Source organism: Oryx dammah, unplaced genomic scaffold, assembly GCF_014754425.2.
Source record: "Oryx dammah isolate SB20612 unplaced genomic scaffold, SCBI_Odam_1.1 HiC_scaffold_18, whole genome shotgun sequence".
NCBI classification, from domain to species: Eukaryota; Metazoa; Chordata; class Mammalia; order Artiodactyla; family Bovidae; genus Oryx; species Oryx dammah.
The window spans coordinates 101,826,591-101,846,621 of record NW_024070202.1 but is presented as its reverse complement, the minus strand read 5'-3'; the positions used below and the strand labels follow the sequence as shown (position 1 = coordinate 101,846,621).

Genomic DNA, 20,031 nt, shown 5'->3' with positions numbered 1-20,031 from the left:
GTTTATGTTGTTTCCTTTTTTTTTTTTTTTTGCCATGATAAACAGTGCTGTGATAAACAGACACATGGGTGCCTGATTTTTTTTCCCCTCACAGGGATAGATTCCTAGAACTTGAAAACTGAACATTTTTTAAGGCTCCTGCATGTGGTAAAAATTGCTTTTCAGTAAAGTTGAGTCAGTTTACCAGTATTCCATCACTTGCTTATATGGAACATAATACTAAAAAATAAAACAAAAACTTTGTGAATTTGATACATAATACAAAATTTCACTTAAATTTAAATTTCTGTGATTACTAGTGCAGCTAAACATTTTTCATATGTTTACCAGTCTTGCAATTTGTCATCTGTGAATTTCTGTTCATTTCTTTTGAGCCATAGTATTTTTTCTCATTGATATTTTTTAGGTTTTTAACTCATATGGATATGACCTCTTCTTACTATTATATATTTTTTTCAGTTCTCAAACAATTAATTTTCAGCAAAAATACTTTTTAATTTTTTTTAATTGAAGGACAATTGCTTTACAGAGTTTTTTTTGTTTTCTGTCAAACCTCAACATGAATCAGGCATACTACTACTACTACTACTACTACTACTACTACTACTACTACTACTACTACTAAGTCACTTCAGTTGTGTCCGACTCTGTGCAACCCCGCAGACGGCAGCCCACCAGGCTCCCCCGTCCCTGGGATTCTCCAGGCAGGAACACTGGAGTGGGGTGCCATTTCCTTCTCCAGTTTTCCTTTAAAATTGGAGGAAGTTACAGTTCAGTACACACAGGCAAAGTCGTATCTGACTCTTTGTGACACCATGAACTGTAGCCCACCAGGCTCCTCTGTCCATGGAATTCTCTAGGCAAGGATACTGGAGTAGGTTGCCATTGCCATAGGTATACATATATCCCCTCCCTGTTGAAACTCTCCCATCTTCCTCCCCATCTCACCCCTCCAGATTGATACAGAGCCCCTATTTGAGTTTCCTGAATCACACAGCAAATTCCCATTGGCCATCTATTTTACATATGGTAATGTAAGTTTCCATGTGACTCTCTCCATACATCTCACCCTCTCCTTCCCTCTTCCTGTGTCTGTAAATCTGTTCTCTATGTCTGTTTCTGTATTGCTGCCCTGCAAATAAATTCTTTGGTACCATCTTTCTAGTTTCTGTATATATGTGTTAGTATACGATATTTATCTTTCTCTTTTTGACTTACTTCACTCTGTATAACAGTCTCTAGGTTCATCCACCTCATTAGAACTGACTCAAATGCATTCTTTTTTATGGCTAAGTAATATTCCATTGCGTATATGTACCACAACTTCCTTATCCATTCATCTGTCAATGGACATCTAGGTTGCTTCCATGTTCTAGCTATTGTAAATAGTGCTGCAATGAACACTGGGGTACATGTATCTTTTTCAATTTTGGTTTCCTCAGGATATATGCCTGGGAGTGGGATTGTTGGGTCACATGGTGGTTTTATCTCTAATTTTTTAAGGATTCTCCATACCATCTTCCATAGTGGCTATATAAATTTACATTCCCACCAATAGTGCAAGAGCACTCCCTTTTCTCCACACCCTCTCCAGCATTTATTGTTTGTATACTTCTTGATGATGGCCATTCTGACTGGTGGCAGTTGATAGCTCATTGTAGTTTTGATTTGCATTTCTCTAATAATGATCGATGTTGAGCATCTTTTCATGTGTTTGTTAGCCATCTATATGTCTTCTTTGGAAAAATGTATGTTTAGGTCTTTTTCCCACTTTTTGATTAGGTTATTTGTTTTTCTGGTATTGAGTTATTTATGAGTTGCTTGTATATTTTGAAAATTCATCCTTTGTCAGTTGTTTCATTTGCTATTATTTTGCTCCATTCTGTGCATTGTCTTTTCACCTTGCTTATAGTTTCCTTTGCTGTGCAAAAGCTTTTAAGCTTAATCAGATTCCACTTGTTTGCTTTTGTTTTTATTTCCATTACTCTAGGAGATGGGTCATAGAGGATCTTGCTTTGATTTATGTCATCCAATGTTCTGCCTATGTTTTCCTCTAAGAGTTTTATAGTCTCTGGTCTTACATTTAGGTCTTTAATCCATTTTGAGTTTGTCTTTGTGTATGGTGTTGGGAAGTGTTCCTAATTTCATTTTTTTACATGTAGCTGTCCAGTTTTCCCAGCACCACCTATTGAAGAGGCTGTTTTTGTATATTGTTTCCCCATTGTATATTCTTGCCTCCTTTGTAAAAAATAAGGTACCCACAGGTGCGTTGGTTTATTTCTGGACTTTCTATCTTGTTCCATTGGTCCATGTTTCTGTTTTTGTGTCAGTGCCATACTGTCTTGATAACTGTAGCTTTGTAGTATAATCTGAAATCAGGAAGGTTGATTACTCCAGCTCCATTATTCTTTCTCAAGACTGCTTTGGCTATTTGGGGTCTTTTGTGTTTCCATATGAATTGTGAATTTTTTTGTTCTAGTTCTCTGAAAAATGCCATTGGCAATTTGATAGGGATCGAATTGAATCTGTAGATTGCACTTGGTCGTATACTCATTTTCACAATATTGATTCTTCCTACCCAGGAACATAGACTATCTCTCCACCCGTTTATGTCATCTTTGATTTCTTTCATCAGTGTCTTATACTTTTCTGTATACAGTTCTTTTGTCTCCTTAGGTTTATTCTTAGATTTTATTCTTTTTGTTGCAATGTTGAATGGGATTGTTTCCTCAATTTCTCTTTCTGGTTTTTCATTGTTAGTATATGGGAATGCAAGTGATTTCAGTGTATTGATTTTGTATCCTGTGAGTTTGCTAAATTCATTGATTAGCCTTAATAATTTTCTGATAGTACCTTTAGGGTTTTCTATGTATAGTATCATGTCATCTGCAAACAGTGAAAGCTTTACTTCTTTTCTGATCTTTATTCCTTTTATTTCTTTTTCTTCTCTGATTGCTGTAACTAGGACTTCCAAAACTATGTTGAATAACAGTGGTGAGAGTGGATACCCTTGCCTTGTTCCTGATCTTAGTTTTTCAACATTGAGAATAATATTTGCCGTGGGCTTATCATATATGGCCTTTACCATGTTGAGGTAAGTTCCTCTGTGCTCATTTTTTTTGAAGATTTTTAATCATAAATGGGTACTGAATTTTGTCAAAGGCTTTTTCTGCATCTATTGAGATTATCATATGGTTTTTATCTTTTAGTTTGTTAATATAGTGTATCACATTGATTTGCATATATTGAAGAATCCTTATTATATTTTTAAAATATAATCATCTAATTTTCTTTGCTCTTTGCTTAGGATTTAACATTTTGGTACTATTACATGTATTGGTATTCTTTATAATTTTCCCATGACTTCCCTTTCTATCCATAGCTCCAAATAACTAAAATTCTTTTGTAGTATTGACAAATAATTTCTTACTTTGTCTCTAGCTCCTGCTCAAAGGGACACTTTGAAGTATAACATGAGGCAAAGATCTATGTTTGTTATTATACAACTATCAATTTTCCCCACACTATTTACTGAAAAATAAATTCCTTTGTCATTAGTTTACATTAGGCTTTTTCCTTTATTTGAGATTGTTTCTAAGATATTTCTTCCTTATTTTATTTTTGACTGTTCTAGGTCTCCATTGCTGTACAGGCTTTCCCTACTTGGGGTGAATGGGAGTGATTCTTTGTTGCAGTGCACAGGCTTCTCATTGCAGTGGCTTCTCTTGTTGCAGAGCAGGGGCTCTAGGTGTGATGGATTCAGTAGTTGGGGGGCATAGGCTTAGTTATTCCAAGGCATGTGGAATCTTCCCAGACCAGGGATTAAACCCAAGAACCCTGCATTGGCAGGTGTATTGTTAACCACTGAACAACTAGGGAAGCCCAATATCTCTGATTTTCTATTTATTTGTAGGTTTTCCTTGGGTTAATCTTGCATGTGTGCCTACTCAGTTGTTCAGTTATGTCCAGCTCTTTGCAACTCAGTGGACTGTAGTCCACCATGCTCCTCTGTCCATGAAAACTTTCCAGGTAAGAACACTGGAGTGGGTTGCCATTTACAGGGATCTTCCTCACCCAGGGATCAACCCCAAATCTCTTGCATGGGCAGGTGGATTCTTTACCACTGTGCCATTTGCACTAATCTTACATTATTTTAAATACTGTGGATGTCAATATCCGGTAGGTTTTGTTCCCACTCAATAGTTTTCTTCAGAAAATTTTGGGTTACTTTTCCCTGGACTTGAAGTTTCTAATCTTGCTTCTTAAGAGACATAAATTGACTTGCCCAGGACCTAATGATGAGATATGTACGTAAAGTGACCACAAGGCTTCCTGACTCCTAATCCAGGATTCCTCTGTTAAGTAATGGATTCTCTCACATTCCCAACCCCCACACCCCCCTCACCTCCCTTCCCTTGTCAGTGCCATACCTGGTTGCTGACTGGCTTATACTTAAGCCCTGGTTTGTTCAGAATGAGCTCCAGCTGCCTATGGTTAAAATTGGATACTCCAAGGGATTTCACCAAGCCAGCATCTTTGCAAGCTTCCAAAGCCTATAGGATAAAAGCCAGTGGGTCAAGAAAAAAAGCCTCAACACAAGCAAGAATAAACATTTATAAGGGTGACTGTTTTTAAAAATTTTTTAAAAAGGAAAGTCCCTGGGTATGTTAATGAGCATTCTGTGACCTAAAGTGGAGGAAATAGGAATTCTGTAAATGAATGATTTGGGGGAATTGTTTATCATACCTTCCCCTTGTATTTTCATAATGTATGAATGTGAAAGTGATAGTTTCTCACTATCTGACTCTTTGTGACCCGATGGACTGTAGCTCACCAGGCTCCTCTGTTTCTGGAATTCTCTAGGCAAGAATACTGGAGTGGGTTGCCATTCCTTCTCCAGGGGATCTTCCCAACCCGGGGATCAAACCCAGATCTCCTGCATTGCAGGCAGATTCTTTACCATCTGAGCCACCAGGGAAGCCCTTCATAACATATACCAGCACAATAATGGTGATCTTATTTCTTAAACTCTGTTGAGGTTTTCTTTTTGGTATAGTACCTGAAAATTATGTGTCTGGTGTGTGTGGAAAATGTATTTTCTCCTATTTTTGGATACAGGTCTTGCTTGTCTCTCTCACATACATACATTATTTAGAAGATTAAAAGTCAAGCTTTTCCTGTCTTTTCAATAATTTAAAGGAATATACCAGAACTCTCCCATTGTAATAGTGAATTTACCAATGTCTTTCTGTTTTCTACGTTTTTGCCCTTTATATTTTGAATATATTTTATTTGACACGTATGTATAACTTCTTAGTAAATTAAATCCTTATCATGGTTTTTGCACTTCCCTATATATATATTTTTTATTTTGGCTGCACCAGGTCTTAATTGTGACACATAGCCTCTTTGGTCTTCCTTGCAGTATGTGGGATTTTTTCAGCTGTGGCATGTTAACTCTTCAGTTGCCACATGTGGGATCTCGTTCCCCCATCAGGGATCAAATCCAGGGGGTGCTCGGTCTTAGTCACTGGACCACCAGGGAAATACCCCCCTATACATTTTAGAGTCAGCTTTTCAATTTCTTTTGGGATTTTGACTGGGATTGCATTGAATCTATCCATCAATTTGGAGAGAATTAACAACTCATCTGTATTCAGTCTTTCTGTCAGAGAACATGGTGTAGCTCTCCTTTTATTTAGATTTAAAAAATCTTCTCAGTAAAATACTGTCATTTTAACTGTATAAGTTTTGCACAGATTGTGTTAAATTTATCTCTAAATATTTAATTTTTTTTTTAACAAATCCCACTTCCCTGTGGTACATATATACAATGGAATATTACTCAGCCATAAAAAGGAACACATTTGAGTCAATGCTAATGAGGTGGATGAACCTAGAGCCTATTATAAGAGTGAAATAAGTCAGAAAGAGAAAATAATTATCATATACTAATACATTTATGGAATCTAGAAAGATGCTACTGATGAACCGATTTGCAGAGCAGCAATGGAGACACAGACATTGAGAACAGACTTATGGACATTGCTTGGGTGGAAGGAAGAAGGAGACGGTAGGAGGTATGGAGAAAGTAACACGGAAAATACATTTCCATATATAAAATAAACAGCCAATGGGAATTTGCTGTGTGACTCAGGGAGCTCAAACTAGGACTTGGTAACAACCTAGAGGGGTGGGATGGGGAGGGAGGTGGGAGGCATGTTCAAGTGGGAAAGGACATGGGCAAACCTATGGCTGATTCATGCTGATGTTTGGTAGAAAATGTAATACTGTAAAGCAATTATCCTTCAATTAAAAATAAATAAAATTTTTTAAAAAAGAGTAAATCTGCTTTCAATTGTGCATTGGTAGCATATGGATTAAGTAAATGGTTTTTCAGGTGGAGAGGCCCAGACAGCAGAAACATAGTCAGTGGCCTCCTCAACCCTCAAAACAATCCACAGTTCAGAGTTTTAAGCTGTTACCAACATGTGGGGAAGTCTATTAGAAAGAGATGATCACTTGTTTATAATTTCCGGCATTTGGATCTTGAATTGGCAGAGGCAGGAAAACAACTCCCAGAGGTCAGGCAGAGACTTAGGTTTTCCCTAGCTTCCCACAAGTGCAAGATTTCAGTACTACTCTGACTTGATTCCTGAAGATGTCTGAATATGAGTCCTAAGTGTCTACATGTGTGGAGTGAACAAGGCTATGTTGTTGTTTTACAGTTGCTAAGTCATGTCTGACTCTTTTGCGACCCCATGGACTAGAGCCCTCCAGGCTTCTCTGTGGGATTTTCCAGGCAAGAACACTGGAGTGGGTTGCCATTCCCTTCTCCAGGGGATCTTCCTGACCCAGGGATCGAACTTGGGTCTTCTGCATTGCAGGTGGATTTTTTACAGCTGAGCCACCAGGGAAGACCCTCCTGAAGCTACCATGGCCCCTTTTACCCAGAGTAAAATGCAACCCAGCATCCAGTAAGATAGTATAAGAGAGGAACTGTTGGGATTATTTTTGCTTTTATTTATCCCAAGGCTAAAACAAGAGAGAAATAAGAGCAAAAATAACCTCAGTAGCTCCTCTCCTAAATTATGTTACTGGTTGCTACACTGCTTCTTACTCTGGGTAGAAGCTGCCATGTTACCACATAACAAACCAACTCATAATATCTGTACCCGCCTCCCCCCGACACATAAATCTATAAGGGTTTTCTCATTATTTCTCCCTACTTTCTCACTCTTATAATCTTGGGGAAGGAACCAGCAGATTGCTCAGAAATGGAACCAGAATTATTTTTCAGTTTTTCATTTATTATTTTACATTTGTTTCTTTTAAACATCATATTACTGATTTTTAAAAATTCACTTTGAGAAACAAAAGAATTGTGAGTTTATCTCATTTACATATTTTTATTTACTGTTATAGTAAAGCTTATTTCCTTTACTTTCTTTTGCCTCCCACCTGTCTCTCCTCTTTATCTTTGGCATTCTTCTCTTCGATCAAAGTAAAATCAAACACTTTTCAGTGCCCAGAAATGGAGATTTTATGCATCTTTGCTCATGGTTAGAAATACCTGACTATTATTTTTCATTGGGAGTAAAGGTCGCAACTCTCCATAAAGCTAACAGGAATAACCAGATCACAATTTAAAAATGTAATCTTTTAAGGTTAAGAAGCCCATTTTAACTTACCTCCCAAGTGGCACATAGATTTGACTTGTGATATAACCATTGGCCATTTTCATCTTTAGGATAGAAGTCATCTCCAGGCTGTTAAAAAAAAAAAAAAGAGCAAGTATATCTGAGGATTAAAATGATGGAATTTGAGTTGTCGATATTTCAATATACCCTGACCCTTGGAAACCAATTTAAGATATACATATAAATTTGTTTTCTCCCCTTTGTGGAGCTATCCAGAAATTTACTTGTCCAACATATATGACACATTAGTCTTATTCTCTCACCCTGGCGTTTATTACTCCTTTATTTGTTGACAGATTATTGTTGTTAAGTCATGAAGTTCTCTCTTAATGATAACATTTCTCATTAGAAAAAAAGTAAAAGTTGAGAGTTAGGACGTTTAGACTCAGTGTTTGGATAGTATATCCTTGCCAAAGTTGAGGGCAGCAAACTTCTTACTCTTATGAGAAACCAAATGTCATCACTAAGGCTGAGAAGGAATTCTTTGACTAAGAAAAGCCTAGTTGATGAATGGAATGCTCCTTAAGTATAAGGGAAATGGACAGCTCGTTACTTCTCAGGTCTGGCTAATCGCCCTGTGGTTCTTTTCTTTCCCTTTTTAGCGGCCTCTAGGAGTTTAGCATCTTTTTTTCTACCTCACACACTAACTGTTGAACCTCCTCTTCTAGCTTTTTGGTGACACTTTTTCAATGAAGATTGACTGTAGTTCAGTCGCTAAGTCGTGTCCAACTCTTTGCAACCCCATACTGCAGCATGCCAAGCTTCCCTGTCCATCACCATCTCCCAGAGTGTAATCAAACTCATATCCATTGAGTTGGTGATGCCATCCAACCGTCTCATCCTCTGTCATTCCCTTCTTCTCCTGCCCTCAATCCTTCCCAGCATCAGGGTCTTTTCCAATGAGTCAGTGCTTCGCATCAGTTGGCCAAAGTATGGGAGCTTCAGCTTCAGTCCTTGCAATGAATATTCAAGGTTGATTTTCCTTAGGATTGACTGGGATTTGGTCTCTTTGCTCTCCAAGGGACCCTCAAGAGTGTTCTCTAACACCACAGTTCAAAAGCATCAATTGTTCCGCTCTCAGCCTTCTTCATGGTCCAACTCTCACATCCATACATGACTACAGGAAAAACTATAGCTTTGACTGTATGGACCTTTGTCGGCAAAGTGATGTCTCTGCTTTTTAATACACTGTGTAGGTTTATCTATTGACTATGGTGTGGAAATTGTCTTTCATATTTCTCCTTTTTTTCCTATATGTAAAAGTGGGACCCATCTCATATGGGTTTGGAAATGGGATAGAAAGAAATAAAAGATGATTTCTAGGTTCCTTGAGTGGATGGTGGTAACCATTTCCTGAGGCTGGACAATGAATTGAGAATTTTGTTTTGGATATTTTGAGTTTGAAATGACTGTTAGACATTCAAGTGGATTTCTGAAGAGAACAGAGAGGTCTCAGAGGGTGGCTCAAAGAGAGATTGTGGGCACAGGTAAAATGTGGGAGTTCCTCAGCATATTAAATGGTATTCAATCCGTGCAATGGGGTGAAATCACCTACAGAAAGAGTGTGGCTCAGTCAGGCAAAAATATTGAAGAAAGAGCACTGGGGAAAGCATTTGGAGTTTACTGGGGAAGGAGCTACCAAAGAATCATCAGAGGATGACATCATCAAAGCCACAAGATGAAAATGTACAAAGAAAGAGGCAGTGATCAATTGCATTGAAAGAGGTCAAAAAAAATACGAGGACAAACTGTCTATTGGATTTGGTTGGTGGCATAGAAGTCTTTGTAGATCTTCATAATAGGAATTTTTTGTTATTAAAAAGGAGCAAGGAATTGGATAAAATCCATTATATTTTTGAATTTTCTTGAATTTTCTTAAATTTCTTGAATTTTCCTCTCTGCCATCTTACCTGAATGAAACTTTTACCTGGTGATCACACTTTCTCCTGTGCCCTCTTTAACAAAGGGGGCATCTAAATTTCATCTAACATTTTCATCTAAATTTTCTTCTGTTATACTGAAAGTGGGAAAAGGACTCCTTTCTCCTCAAAGACGTGTAATCTTTCATATTAACTACCCTGTATATCTCTGATTTCTAAGCCCTTTGACCTTCTTAACACTTATGATGCTTCAGCTCAGTTCAGTTCAGCTCAGTCACTCAGTCATATCTGACTCTTTGCGACCCCATGAATCACAGCACACCAGGCCTCCCTGTCCATCACCAGCTCCCAGAGTTCACTCAGACTCACGTCCATTGAGTCGGTGATGCCATCCAGCCATCTCATCCTCTGTCATCCCCTTCTCCTCCTGCCCCCAATCCCTCCCAGCATCAGGGTCTTTTCCAATGAGTCAACTCTTCGCATGAGGTGGCCAAAGTATTGGAGTTTCAGCTTTAGCATCAGTCCTTCCAATGAACACCTAGGACTGATCTCCTTTAGGATGGACTGGTTCGACTTCCCTGCAGTCCAAGGGACTCTCAAGAGTCTTCTCCAACACCACAGTTCAAAAGCATCAATTCTTTGGCACTCAGCTTTCTTCACAGTCCAACTCTCACATACATACATGACCAATGGAAAAACCATAGCCTTGACTAGATGGACCTTATGATGCTATTTCCACTCTATTCTCCCTCCATGTTTCTTATCTTTAGCATTTCCTAATTTTACTTCTGATCTGAAATGGCTTTATGCCTCCAACATGAACTCTGTTAATATTAATAGTTTTTACTCTCCCAAAATTTAATTCTTTATCATGTCTGAACCCATGTTAGATATTTCTATGATGTCTCCTTAAGCTTCCACTGTGCTAACTTTACTAATTCCTTCATCTGGACAAGCCCATTGTCTTTTTCCTCCTTTCCTGCTCCTGACTATAAAGCATTATTAGAAGAATAATTCAACCTTCTAAAAATCCACCCTGTTCACTCTCATTCCTGTTTAGCAATAACTTTGTCCTTTTAAAATGTCTTACGCTTTTTTGTACTGTGTATTTTGTTCTGAAATTGTGTCTGCTTGTTAACTTGACATTAAAAAATAACAAAGTGCTAAAACATTTTAGCAAGAAAGGTATTTGTTTTTTAAAAATCATGAGATTCAAAAAGCATGCGATATTTTGACTTCAAAGATTGATTTCTCAATTACAAGAAGTACAGGTTCAGTTGGGAGGTAATGTCACTGTGTTGTGAAATTTGTCACTGTTAAAAGTTTTACCTTCTCTGTGTCCTTGAGCTCTGATCCTATTTAAAAATAGAAATAGAATTTCTCTATTTACCTTCTCCAAAAGATTTTACAAGTCATTAGTCAGCTACAGAGAAGTAAATTTCATTTTCTCACTTTTAAATATAGCTTCTTTCCAAATCTGTAAGACTCAGCTTAGAACTCTGCCATTCGAAAAAGAATCAAAGTTAGCTGAATGAAGAGAAGGGTTGAGGTCAAAATCCAAAGAGCCTGAAATCAAAACATCACTGCAGTCCACAGGACATTGGGATCATTAAGCTCATGAGGATAAGAGAGAGGGTAATATAATATAAGGGAACGAGATTGGGATTGGCATTAAGGGACCAGGATCTGGTCCCAGTTCTGATGGACTTTAAGCCTGACCAAGTAGTTCATTGCTTGTGATCTAAGTTTTCTCTTTGGTGAAATAGGTTATTGGGATATATAATTGCTAAGGTGGCTCAGTCACTAAAGAATCCGCTTGCAATGCAGGAGACCTAGGTTCGATCCCTGGGTTGGGAAGATCCTCTGGAGGAGGAAATGGCAATCCACTCCAGTATTTTTGCCTGTAGAATCCCATAGACAGAGGAGCCTGGCAGGCTATAGTCCATGGGGTCACAAGAGCTGAACTCAACTTCGCAACTAAACCATCCCCACTAGGTCACATCTTGCACGTGACCACAGAGGAAAGTCAATAAGGAAGGTGCTTCTAGAGAACAGAGCAGGGGCAGCCAGGTTGGCTGTGTAAAGAAATTCTGGTCACTGCAATGGCAGAGACCCCTTGTTTTTCCTGTTCAGCAGGACCTCATATACCTCATGGATCAACTTTTTCAGTCTTTCCTTCCCTCAGTGAAATTTTAAAGCTGTTGCTGGTCTTCAGAAGTTTATAGTGGTTGTGTTGGTAGTGGTTAAATTAACAGTGAGCCCATAGATTGAGAAAGTTCATGGAAGGAGTGATTTGAACTAAAGAATACATATCACACAAAAGTCTTGATCTTGGAGCTGACTTCAAAAACCTGACTATTCTCTCCAAAGGAAGAAAACCCGAAGGGTGGAGTGTAAGTTTTCAGTTGTACCTATTACTTTACATTATGTTATGCAGAGATGTTTTCATGACTGTGTGAATGGGACGAAGGGTGTGCTGGATGCTGGGCAACTACAGTATGGACTACAGTTAGTAGATTACATGTTGGTTTAACAAAGAAAGTTCAAAGTATAACTGTAAAGACATGATATAACAGAACATGCATTGGATTATGAATCAAGAAACTTGGGATCCAGGCCTGAGATGGATACACAGGATTGTTCTTGGCATTTGTTGGGCCTGGTCAGTACTATCTCATTTATGGTAACAAAACAGCATTATATTTTATGGTGCTAAGTCATCAATGAGCTTCCTGCACAGGGCTTTTTGCTCATGGTTGCCAAAGAGTGAAGCATAACCTTTAGGCAGCTGAACCTACCTTAAAAGCCATGGGTATTTCAATGATGTAAAGATCCACATAATCTAGCTGGAGGTTCTTGAGTGTCCTCTCCAGAGCTGGGCGGACCCTATCTGGGTCAAGATGTGTAGCCCACAGCTGAAAGAAAAAAAGGGGGATAGTTAATATCCATGGTATTTTTAAAAATAATAATGCACCCCTTTAAAAATATTTTTAACTTTTTTTTTTAACTGCATTGCACAGCACACAGGATCTCAGTTTCCAAACCAAGAATTTAATCCATGCTCCCTGCAGTTGAAGCATGGAGTTCTAACTATAGGATGGCCAGGGAATTCCCCACCGGAGTAGTCTTTACACTCATATACATTGTCTTCACTCATTTCATTTCACAGAAATATGTCTAAACTGCAGTGTCATCTGAGTACAGGTTGGACTGATATGTCTTGATACCCAGAGTAAAACTTGATCCAAATGTAGTGCCCGGGATTTGAAGATCCACCTGAACCACAGAGAACCTAACTCAGCAGTAAAGTCTTCCTCGGCCCTGTGCTGATTGCCGAATCCACCCTTAGCACTCTCATTTCTCCTCATTGTGTAATTAGGGAACATGTATCCAACTAGTGGTGCTGCCCTGGCCTGGTGCTTTATTTTCATTTCACTGATGGAAGGTGTGACTCATCTGAGTAAGAAATATGGTTGTGTACGTGACTTCACCAATGCTTCACACTGTGATGGGTGGTGTAGATGCTGGTGAAATTTTAAATTATTGTAAAGGTTTAGATCCCTGTTGATAGCTCCTTTGTTCCCATTTGGTCCACTTCCTCATTTCCCCAGGAAAATTCTGCCAATCCCTAACCAGAAATTACTCAATCTGAACTGGTGATGTCACCAAAATGGTGGCATGGGAGACTCCTTTGTTGGAGATTTTTGTCCTCCAAAATGATCATCAGTTAAACAGCTATTCATGAATTAAAAACCAATAAAAATATTGGTCAAAGGATGCCAATTCCCTGTTATGAGTGAGTTCTGGGGATCTAATGAATAGCATGGTGATTATAGTTAGTAATACTGTTGCTAAGAGAATAAATCTTCAATGTTTTCATCACAAAAAATAATGGTAATTATGTAATGTGATGGAGGTGTTAGCTAATTTACAATGGTGGTAACCATTTTGCAGTATATAATTGTATCAAATCAATGTGTTGTACACTTACACTTATATAGTGTCATACATCAGTTATATTTCAATAAAGCTGAAAAGGTAAATAAAAGGCAAGTAGACAGTTTAACATATATAAAAAAAAAGAAAAAGAAATTACTCGTCTCTAAAGTGCTAAGTAATGAAAAATTAGGCCTTGGGTTGTCAGAATGGAGCATGTGTACCTTTGAGGTCTGTGAAACTTAGGGTACTGAGGGGTACTCAGAGCCTCAGGATAAATGAGTATATCTTTTTGGAGCACCAAATTTGCTCACATATTTTTTTGGATTAAAAAAACTTGAATTTCCGTACACATTTTGCCACAAGTAAGGGCAAGAAAAATTGTTAAAATTTTTTTCCTCTGTTGAACAATAATTTTTTTCTTGCCTTCAAAGCACAGAAAAGAGAAAACAGTGCAAGAGTAGTGAAAAATGTGTTTTTGCTTTTAATATGCGTCTTTTTTGTATATTATTGACATCCCATCTAATTGAAAATTCTGTTTTATATATTTTAATCTATCTTTATTCAACAGTTCTAGGTACTCTTTAAGTGCTTTGTAAATGTTAACTCATAGCAACCTTATGAAATGGGCAATTTAATTCAGCTCTTTTTCAGTGTGATAGGTATTGCAACAACTTTAACTGTTTACCAGGGAGATAAAAAGGAAAGTTTTTAAGTTTTTTTGTTTGTTTGTTTTTCATTTGTAACTTCAAAAATATTTCCATCTTTGGCTCACGGCCTCAGGATATGAGTTCAAGTTTATTCTTCCCCAGAAACTCTTGGTGAGTTCCTGTGAAAGACTCTGTAATAACCAAATCTATAGGAATCAGATTGCAAAGCTGTAATAAAGTGACAAGCTTCAGGCTGGTATTTTGGGACAGTGTTTCTACATGGCCCCTTGAAATCATAGCCTGTAAGTGGCTGGTGACTTGGGCAACTGCAGGCTCCCAGAGAGCTTAGAAAGGAGTTTGGAGAAGGGGCAGTGAGTGAAGTCTGAAGCACCATTTTGTTCTCTTTAGAAAACTTAGGAGAACTGTATTACAAGTTCTCTAAAGTTATTAAGTTTCATTCCTTCAAGGCTGCCTGTAAATATGTATTCAATATTTCCACTGGTTCTCATCTTATCATGATACTTTATATTTCTGATTGCTTTTCAAAGGATAGTGATTTCTAACTATCATCAGTTGGAGATTTAAACTTTTGAGATTTCTCAAAAGATGTAAACAAAATGTGATATATCTGTTCAATGGAGTATTATTTGGCTATAAAAAGAAATGAAATCCTGATAAATGTTACAACGTAGATGAAAGTAGAAAACATAATAAGAGAAAGAAGCTACACAGAAAAGAATACATATTGCATGAATTCTTTTGTAAGAAATGTCCAGAATAGGAAAACTAGAGAGAGAAAAAGTAGATCAAGGTTTACCAGTGACTAGTGGAGAAGGCAATGGCACCCCACTCCAGTACTCTTGCCTGGAAAATCCCATGGACAGAGAACCCTGGTAGGCTGCAGTCCATGGGGTCGCTAAGAGTCGGACATGACTGAGCAACTTCACTTTCACTTTTCACTTTCATGCATTGGAGAAGGAAATGGCAACCCACTCCAGTGTTCTTGCCTGGAGAATCCCAGGAACAGCGGAGCCTGCTGGGCTGCTGTGTATGGGGTCGCACAGAGTCGGACACGACTGAAGCGACTTAGCAGTAGCAGGGGAGAGGGATAAATGGGAAGTGATTACTAGTAGGTGAGGGGTTTCTTTTTGGAGTGATAAAAATATTCTGGAAAAGGTATTGGTCATGGTTGTACAACTCTGTGAATATACTAAAAAGCACTGATTTTACATGGTGAGCTTTATGGTACATGAATTATATCTCAAAAAATTAGTGATCTGTGGACAAACCGGCATATACAGAAGAAAAAAGACTACCTATTTTAACGAAAAAAGTTGTGGCAAATGCTGACTGTAATATGAACCACTTCGTCATGTCCCTTTACTCCTCAAATCTACTTTCGTTGTAGGTGTGGCTATTCCATATTGTCTTAAATCAATGCCCAAGTATGAAGAAAGAACTTTGCCCTAACTTCAAGGGGCTGTTTAGTCCCTAAATTCTTGGCAATATTGAGGAACTGGCCAGTTCAGAACTCACTCTTTGGGACACCCCTGATGGTCCAGTGGTTAGGACTCTGGACTTCCTTTGCAGGGGGGTGTGGGAAACTAAGACCCCACAAGCTGGTAGCTTGGTGAGTTTCTTGGGCAGGGAAGAGTGACACCCGGCTGACCATGAGGTGAAGGGAAGACTCACCTTGCCACAGTAGAAGATATCCTCCCTCCGCACCTTTCCTTGTGCTATCTTCTCCCTGATGGCCTCCCCCACTTCATGCTCGTTCTGGTAGAGGTAGGCCCCATCAATGTGGCGGTACCCCAAGTCAATGGCAGTCTTCACTGATGTTGCACAGGTCCCCGTAGGAGTCTAAAATGACAGGGAATTGGGAGGGGGAGAAGAGAAATACATCTTTTGTTTAGTTTAATCATTCTTAGTCTTGCTCCTTGGAAGAAAGTTATGGCCAACCTAGACAGCATATTAAAAAGCAGAGGCATCACTTTGCCAACAAAGGTCTGTCTAGTCAAAGCTATGGTTTTTCCAGTAGTCATGGATGGATGTGAGGGTTGGACTATAAAGAAAGCTGAGCGCTGAAGAATTGAAGCTTTTGAACTGTGGTGTTGGAGAAAACTCTTTGAGAGTGCCTTGGACTGCAAGGAGATCCAACCAGTCCATTCTAAAGGAAATCAGTCCTGAATATTCACTGGAAGGACTGATGCTGAAGCTGAAACTCCAAAACTTTGGCCACCTGATGCAAAGAGCTGACTGATTGGAAAAGACCCTGATGCTGGGAAAGATCAAACGTAGGAGAAGGGGACAACAGAGGATGAGATGGTTGGATGGCATCACCGACTCAATAGACATGAATTTGAGTAAACTCTGGGAGTTGGTGGTAGACAGGGAGGCCTGACGTGCTGCAGTTCATGGGGTCACAGAGTTGGACATGACTGAGCTGCTGAACTGAACTGAACTGAACGGAATCAGGACGCTTGGCACATACACTGTTTTATAGCAAACATGACTAATTGCCAATTCTGTGCTGTTGTGACTGGAAGATGGAGTCTGAAAACTGGAGAAACTGACCTATCATGTTGCTTCTAACCCTTAATGGAAGATTCATTCATCCCAGGGCTGCCCTTAGCTTTGCAACTTCAGAAATATAACTTGACCAATCGTTCCCAAAGACAACAGATTTCACAATAGCCCTGTTGTTAAGTGTGTATTAGTTACTAAGTTGTATCTGACTCTTTACAACCCATGGACTGTAGCCCACCAGGCTCCTCTTGTCCATGGGATTCTCCAGGCAAGAATACTGGAGGAGGTTGCCATTTCCTTCTCCAAGAGATCTTCCTAACCCAGGGATCAAACCTGGGTCTCCTGCATTAACCGTTTGAGCCATCAGGGAAGCCCAGTCCTGTTATAGGAGGGCACAAGCTCACTGAAGAAGGCTCAATTATAAGTTAAAGGCATGGGTAAAAAAACCAAGATACATCCACAGACTGGAATACCACTCAGTAATAAGAAGGAATGAACTACTGTTACATGCAACAACGTGGATGAATATCAAAATAATTATACCAGAAGTCAGACAAAAAAAGAATAAATACTTTCTGATTCTATTTATTAAAATACTAGAAAATGAAAACTAACCTATAGTAACAGTCACAGACCAGCAATTGCCTGTGGTAGTGGGTAGGGTCTGTGGGCATGAATCATAGGGAGGGAAACAAAGGAGTTCAAACAAGCTTGCAGTGATGATATGTTTACTGTCTTGATTATGATGACGGCTTCACAAATATATACATGTGTCAAACTCATCAAACTGTACACTTTAAATACGTGTGGTTTATTCTATGTCAATTATACCTCAGTAGAGCTGGGATGAAAAGATTGTCAGGGGCGTGTTACATTTTTCAAGATGCATTTTTATCAAATTGGCAGCCAAGGCTTTGTTCGTTTCATAAAACTGCATGAAGCATAAGACTGAGGATATTCAGGACCCCAAACTTGACAAATCCTTAGCACTTGTGGTGTAAGTTATTCATTTTTCAAATCACATATAAACTACTGTTCTTTAGTTATGAAGACATTTAAATATACAAGAATGTGCTCCATTTACATTTTTTCTTAATGAGAAGTGAAGGACTTGATGGAGACTTTCCTTAAGACAAACAACTAACCTCATCAAATTAAAATTACAAGTCCTATTTTAGGTTTTGTATAGGGGATAGGCTTAATGCTATTTGTAGATTTTTATTGACCTCATATTCAGATGATGATCATTCCCGTCTCATTCACAAATGTTGAAAACTACTTGTGCTTGTGTCTGTATTTTCAGTATTCTAACCAAATGCTTGATAATGTCATATCAGAAAAGTGGTGATTTGTTGTAGAATGAATGAGACCAGGAATCTCTTGTGTGTCTAGTGACTTTATAGTTCTGGGCTGGAAACAGAAAGCGTTGGGAGCATAAACTATTTTCTTCCCCTATTTCAGTTAAAAGTCATTACTACTAATGTAAAGAGGATAGGAAAAATGAACCAGGTGGCTAGACAGATGGTATTAGAAAAAAAGAATTCATAGTCACAATGTAAAATAGTTGGGGAAGGGAGACACACTTTTCAGGAATGTTAGAAACACAGCTTGGGTGACTTAGCAATATGATCAATAAAGCTTGAACAGAAATTAAGCCCAAACCCCCCAAGCTGTAAAATGAGGTGTTATGGATGGCAACTGTGACAACAAAACACAGCAGGAAGAGGAGGGTTCAGGTAGAATCAGAAATTTACTGGGGAAAAGGTAAAAATACTGCTTTCTTTCTTGGGTGTATACATAGTACTAACAAAAAACAATAAAGTTCACTATGAGATAGTAAATATATCTCAGACATATCACTGAGATTCTGTGGGTTGGAACTGATAGTTTAAGTATGAAAAGTGAAAGTGAAATGTGTTAGTTGCTCAGTTGTGGCTGACTCTGTGACCCCATGGACTGTAGCCCTCCAGGCTCCTCTGTCCATGGAATTCTCCAGGCAAAAATACTGGAGTAGGTTTCCATTCCCTTCTCCAGGGCATCTTCCCAACGCAGCGATTGAACCCAAGTTTCCTGCATTGGCAGGCAGATTCTTTACCTCTGAGCCACCAAGTATACAGCTAAACTAAATTTAATACAAGGGGGAAAGTCCCAAACAATGCATACTGAAATATATGATTGTATTTTCTTAAAAAAATTTTTTATTTATTTATTTGGCTGTGCTAGGTCTTAGTCACAACACGTGTGACCTTAGATCTTCATTGTGGCATGCGGGCTGCTTGGTTGTGGGGTGCTCGGTTGCAGCGTGCAAACCCTTAGTTGCAGCATGTGGGACTTAGTTCCCTGACCAGGTACCGAACCCAGGCCCCCTGCATTGGGAGCACAGAATCTTAGCCACTGAACCACCAGGGAAGTCACTATATGATTGTATTTTCAAAGGTTAACCCAAGAAAAGAAACATTTAGTACAAAGAAAGGGTAAAAGACAAGGGCTAAGGTAGGAATGTGGTACTGATTCAGCCTGAATAATATATGGCTGGTGCTTTTTTAAATAAAGATTATGGCACAGCAGCAGGTTATAGTAGTGAAAAGTTTGATTATTCAGGTATCATTAAAGAGCCTTTTCTAAAAGATCTTTACTTGCTAAAAACATTTGGTTAGATGGCAGAAGCAGCAGTGAGGTGAATTACTATTTTGGACTTAATTCTAATCAACATGGAGGAACTATTTGGAAATGTGGATGTGAGAAAGTATTAATATTTCTCTGTAGGTCTTAAATGTAGCATAAGAGAATTCTATGTAAATTAAGACAGACTCTCTGGGGGAAATTAATTTTAGGGAAAAATAAGAAAGCTCAAATAGAATACCATGTTTGTAGACTCAAATAAGTGATAAGATCGGAGAATCTAAAATACAAAAAAATTGACTCCATACATAAGAACACTCTTAGTAAAATAAGAAATGTGTTTTCTGGACAGCAGCACCTTTTATTGACTTAAGAAAGCCGGGAGTCCAGTAAGGATGAGGTGTGACATACCCTAGGTCAACATCCCTCATCCAGTGTTGTGTGGCCCACAAGTAGAATACAGGAGTCTGAAAACCCCACAGGCTTAGCCTCACTCCCTTTGATGCCATTTAGAAAATGTGTGATTCCCATTCCTGAGTTTTAGGCTCCATGGATCCTAGTTTCCAGGGGCAAACCAGGCTCCTTATTTAGCATTCAAGGTGAAAAGCTGCCATTCTGGCAGGGATGAGCGAGTTTTAAAATTGAAGGCATAGGGCTCCTCCATATTTACCCAGTGGGACAGGGAAGAAAGTGTTTAGCACCTAGGTCAATGATATA

General features: G+C 38.7%; 1 protein-coding gene across 1 annotated transcript in view; it reads right to left on the bottom strand.

Moving 5' to 3' along the window:
• Positions 1–20,031, bottom strand: part of AKR1D1 (aldo-keto reductase family 1 member D1) — a 50,323-nt gene that overhangs the window by 15,557 nt on the left and 14,735 nt on the right. Inside the window, exons 2-5 of the mRNA XM_040259958.1 lie at positions 15,859–16,026; positions 12,379–12,495; positions 7,692–7,769; positions 4,431–4,553 (exon numbers count right to left, since the gene is read on the bottom strand). Of these exons, the coding sequence (XP_040115892.1) occupies positions 4,431–4,553; positions 7,692–7,769; positions 12,379–12,495; positions 15,859–16,026 (486 nt within the window). The remainder of the gene's footprint in view (positions 1–4,430; positions 4,554–7,691; positions 7,770–12,378; positions 12,496–15,858; positions 16,027–20,031) is intronic.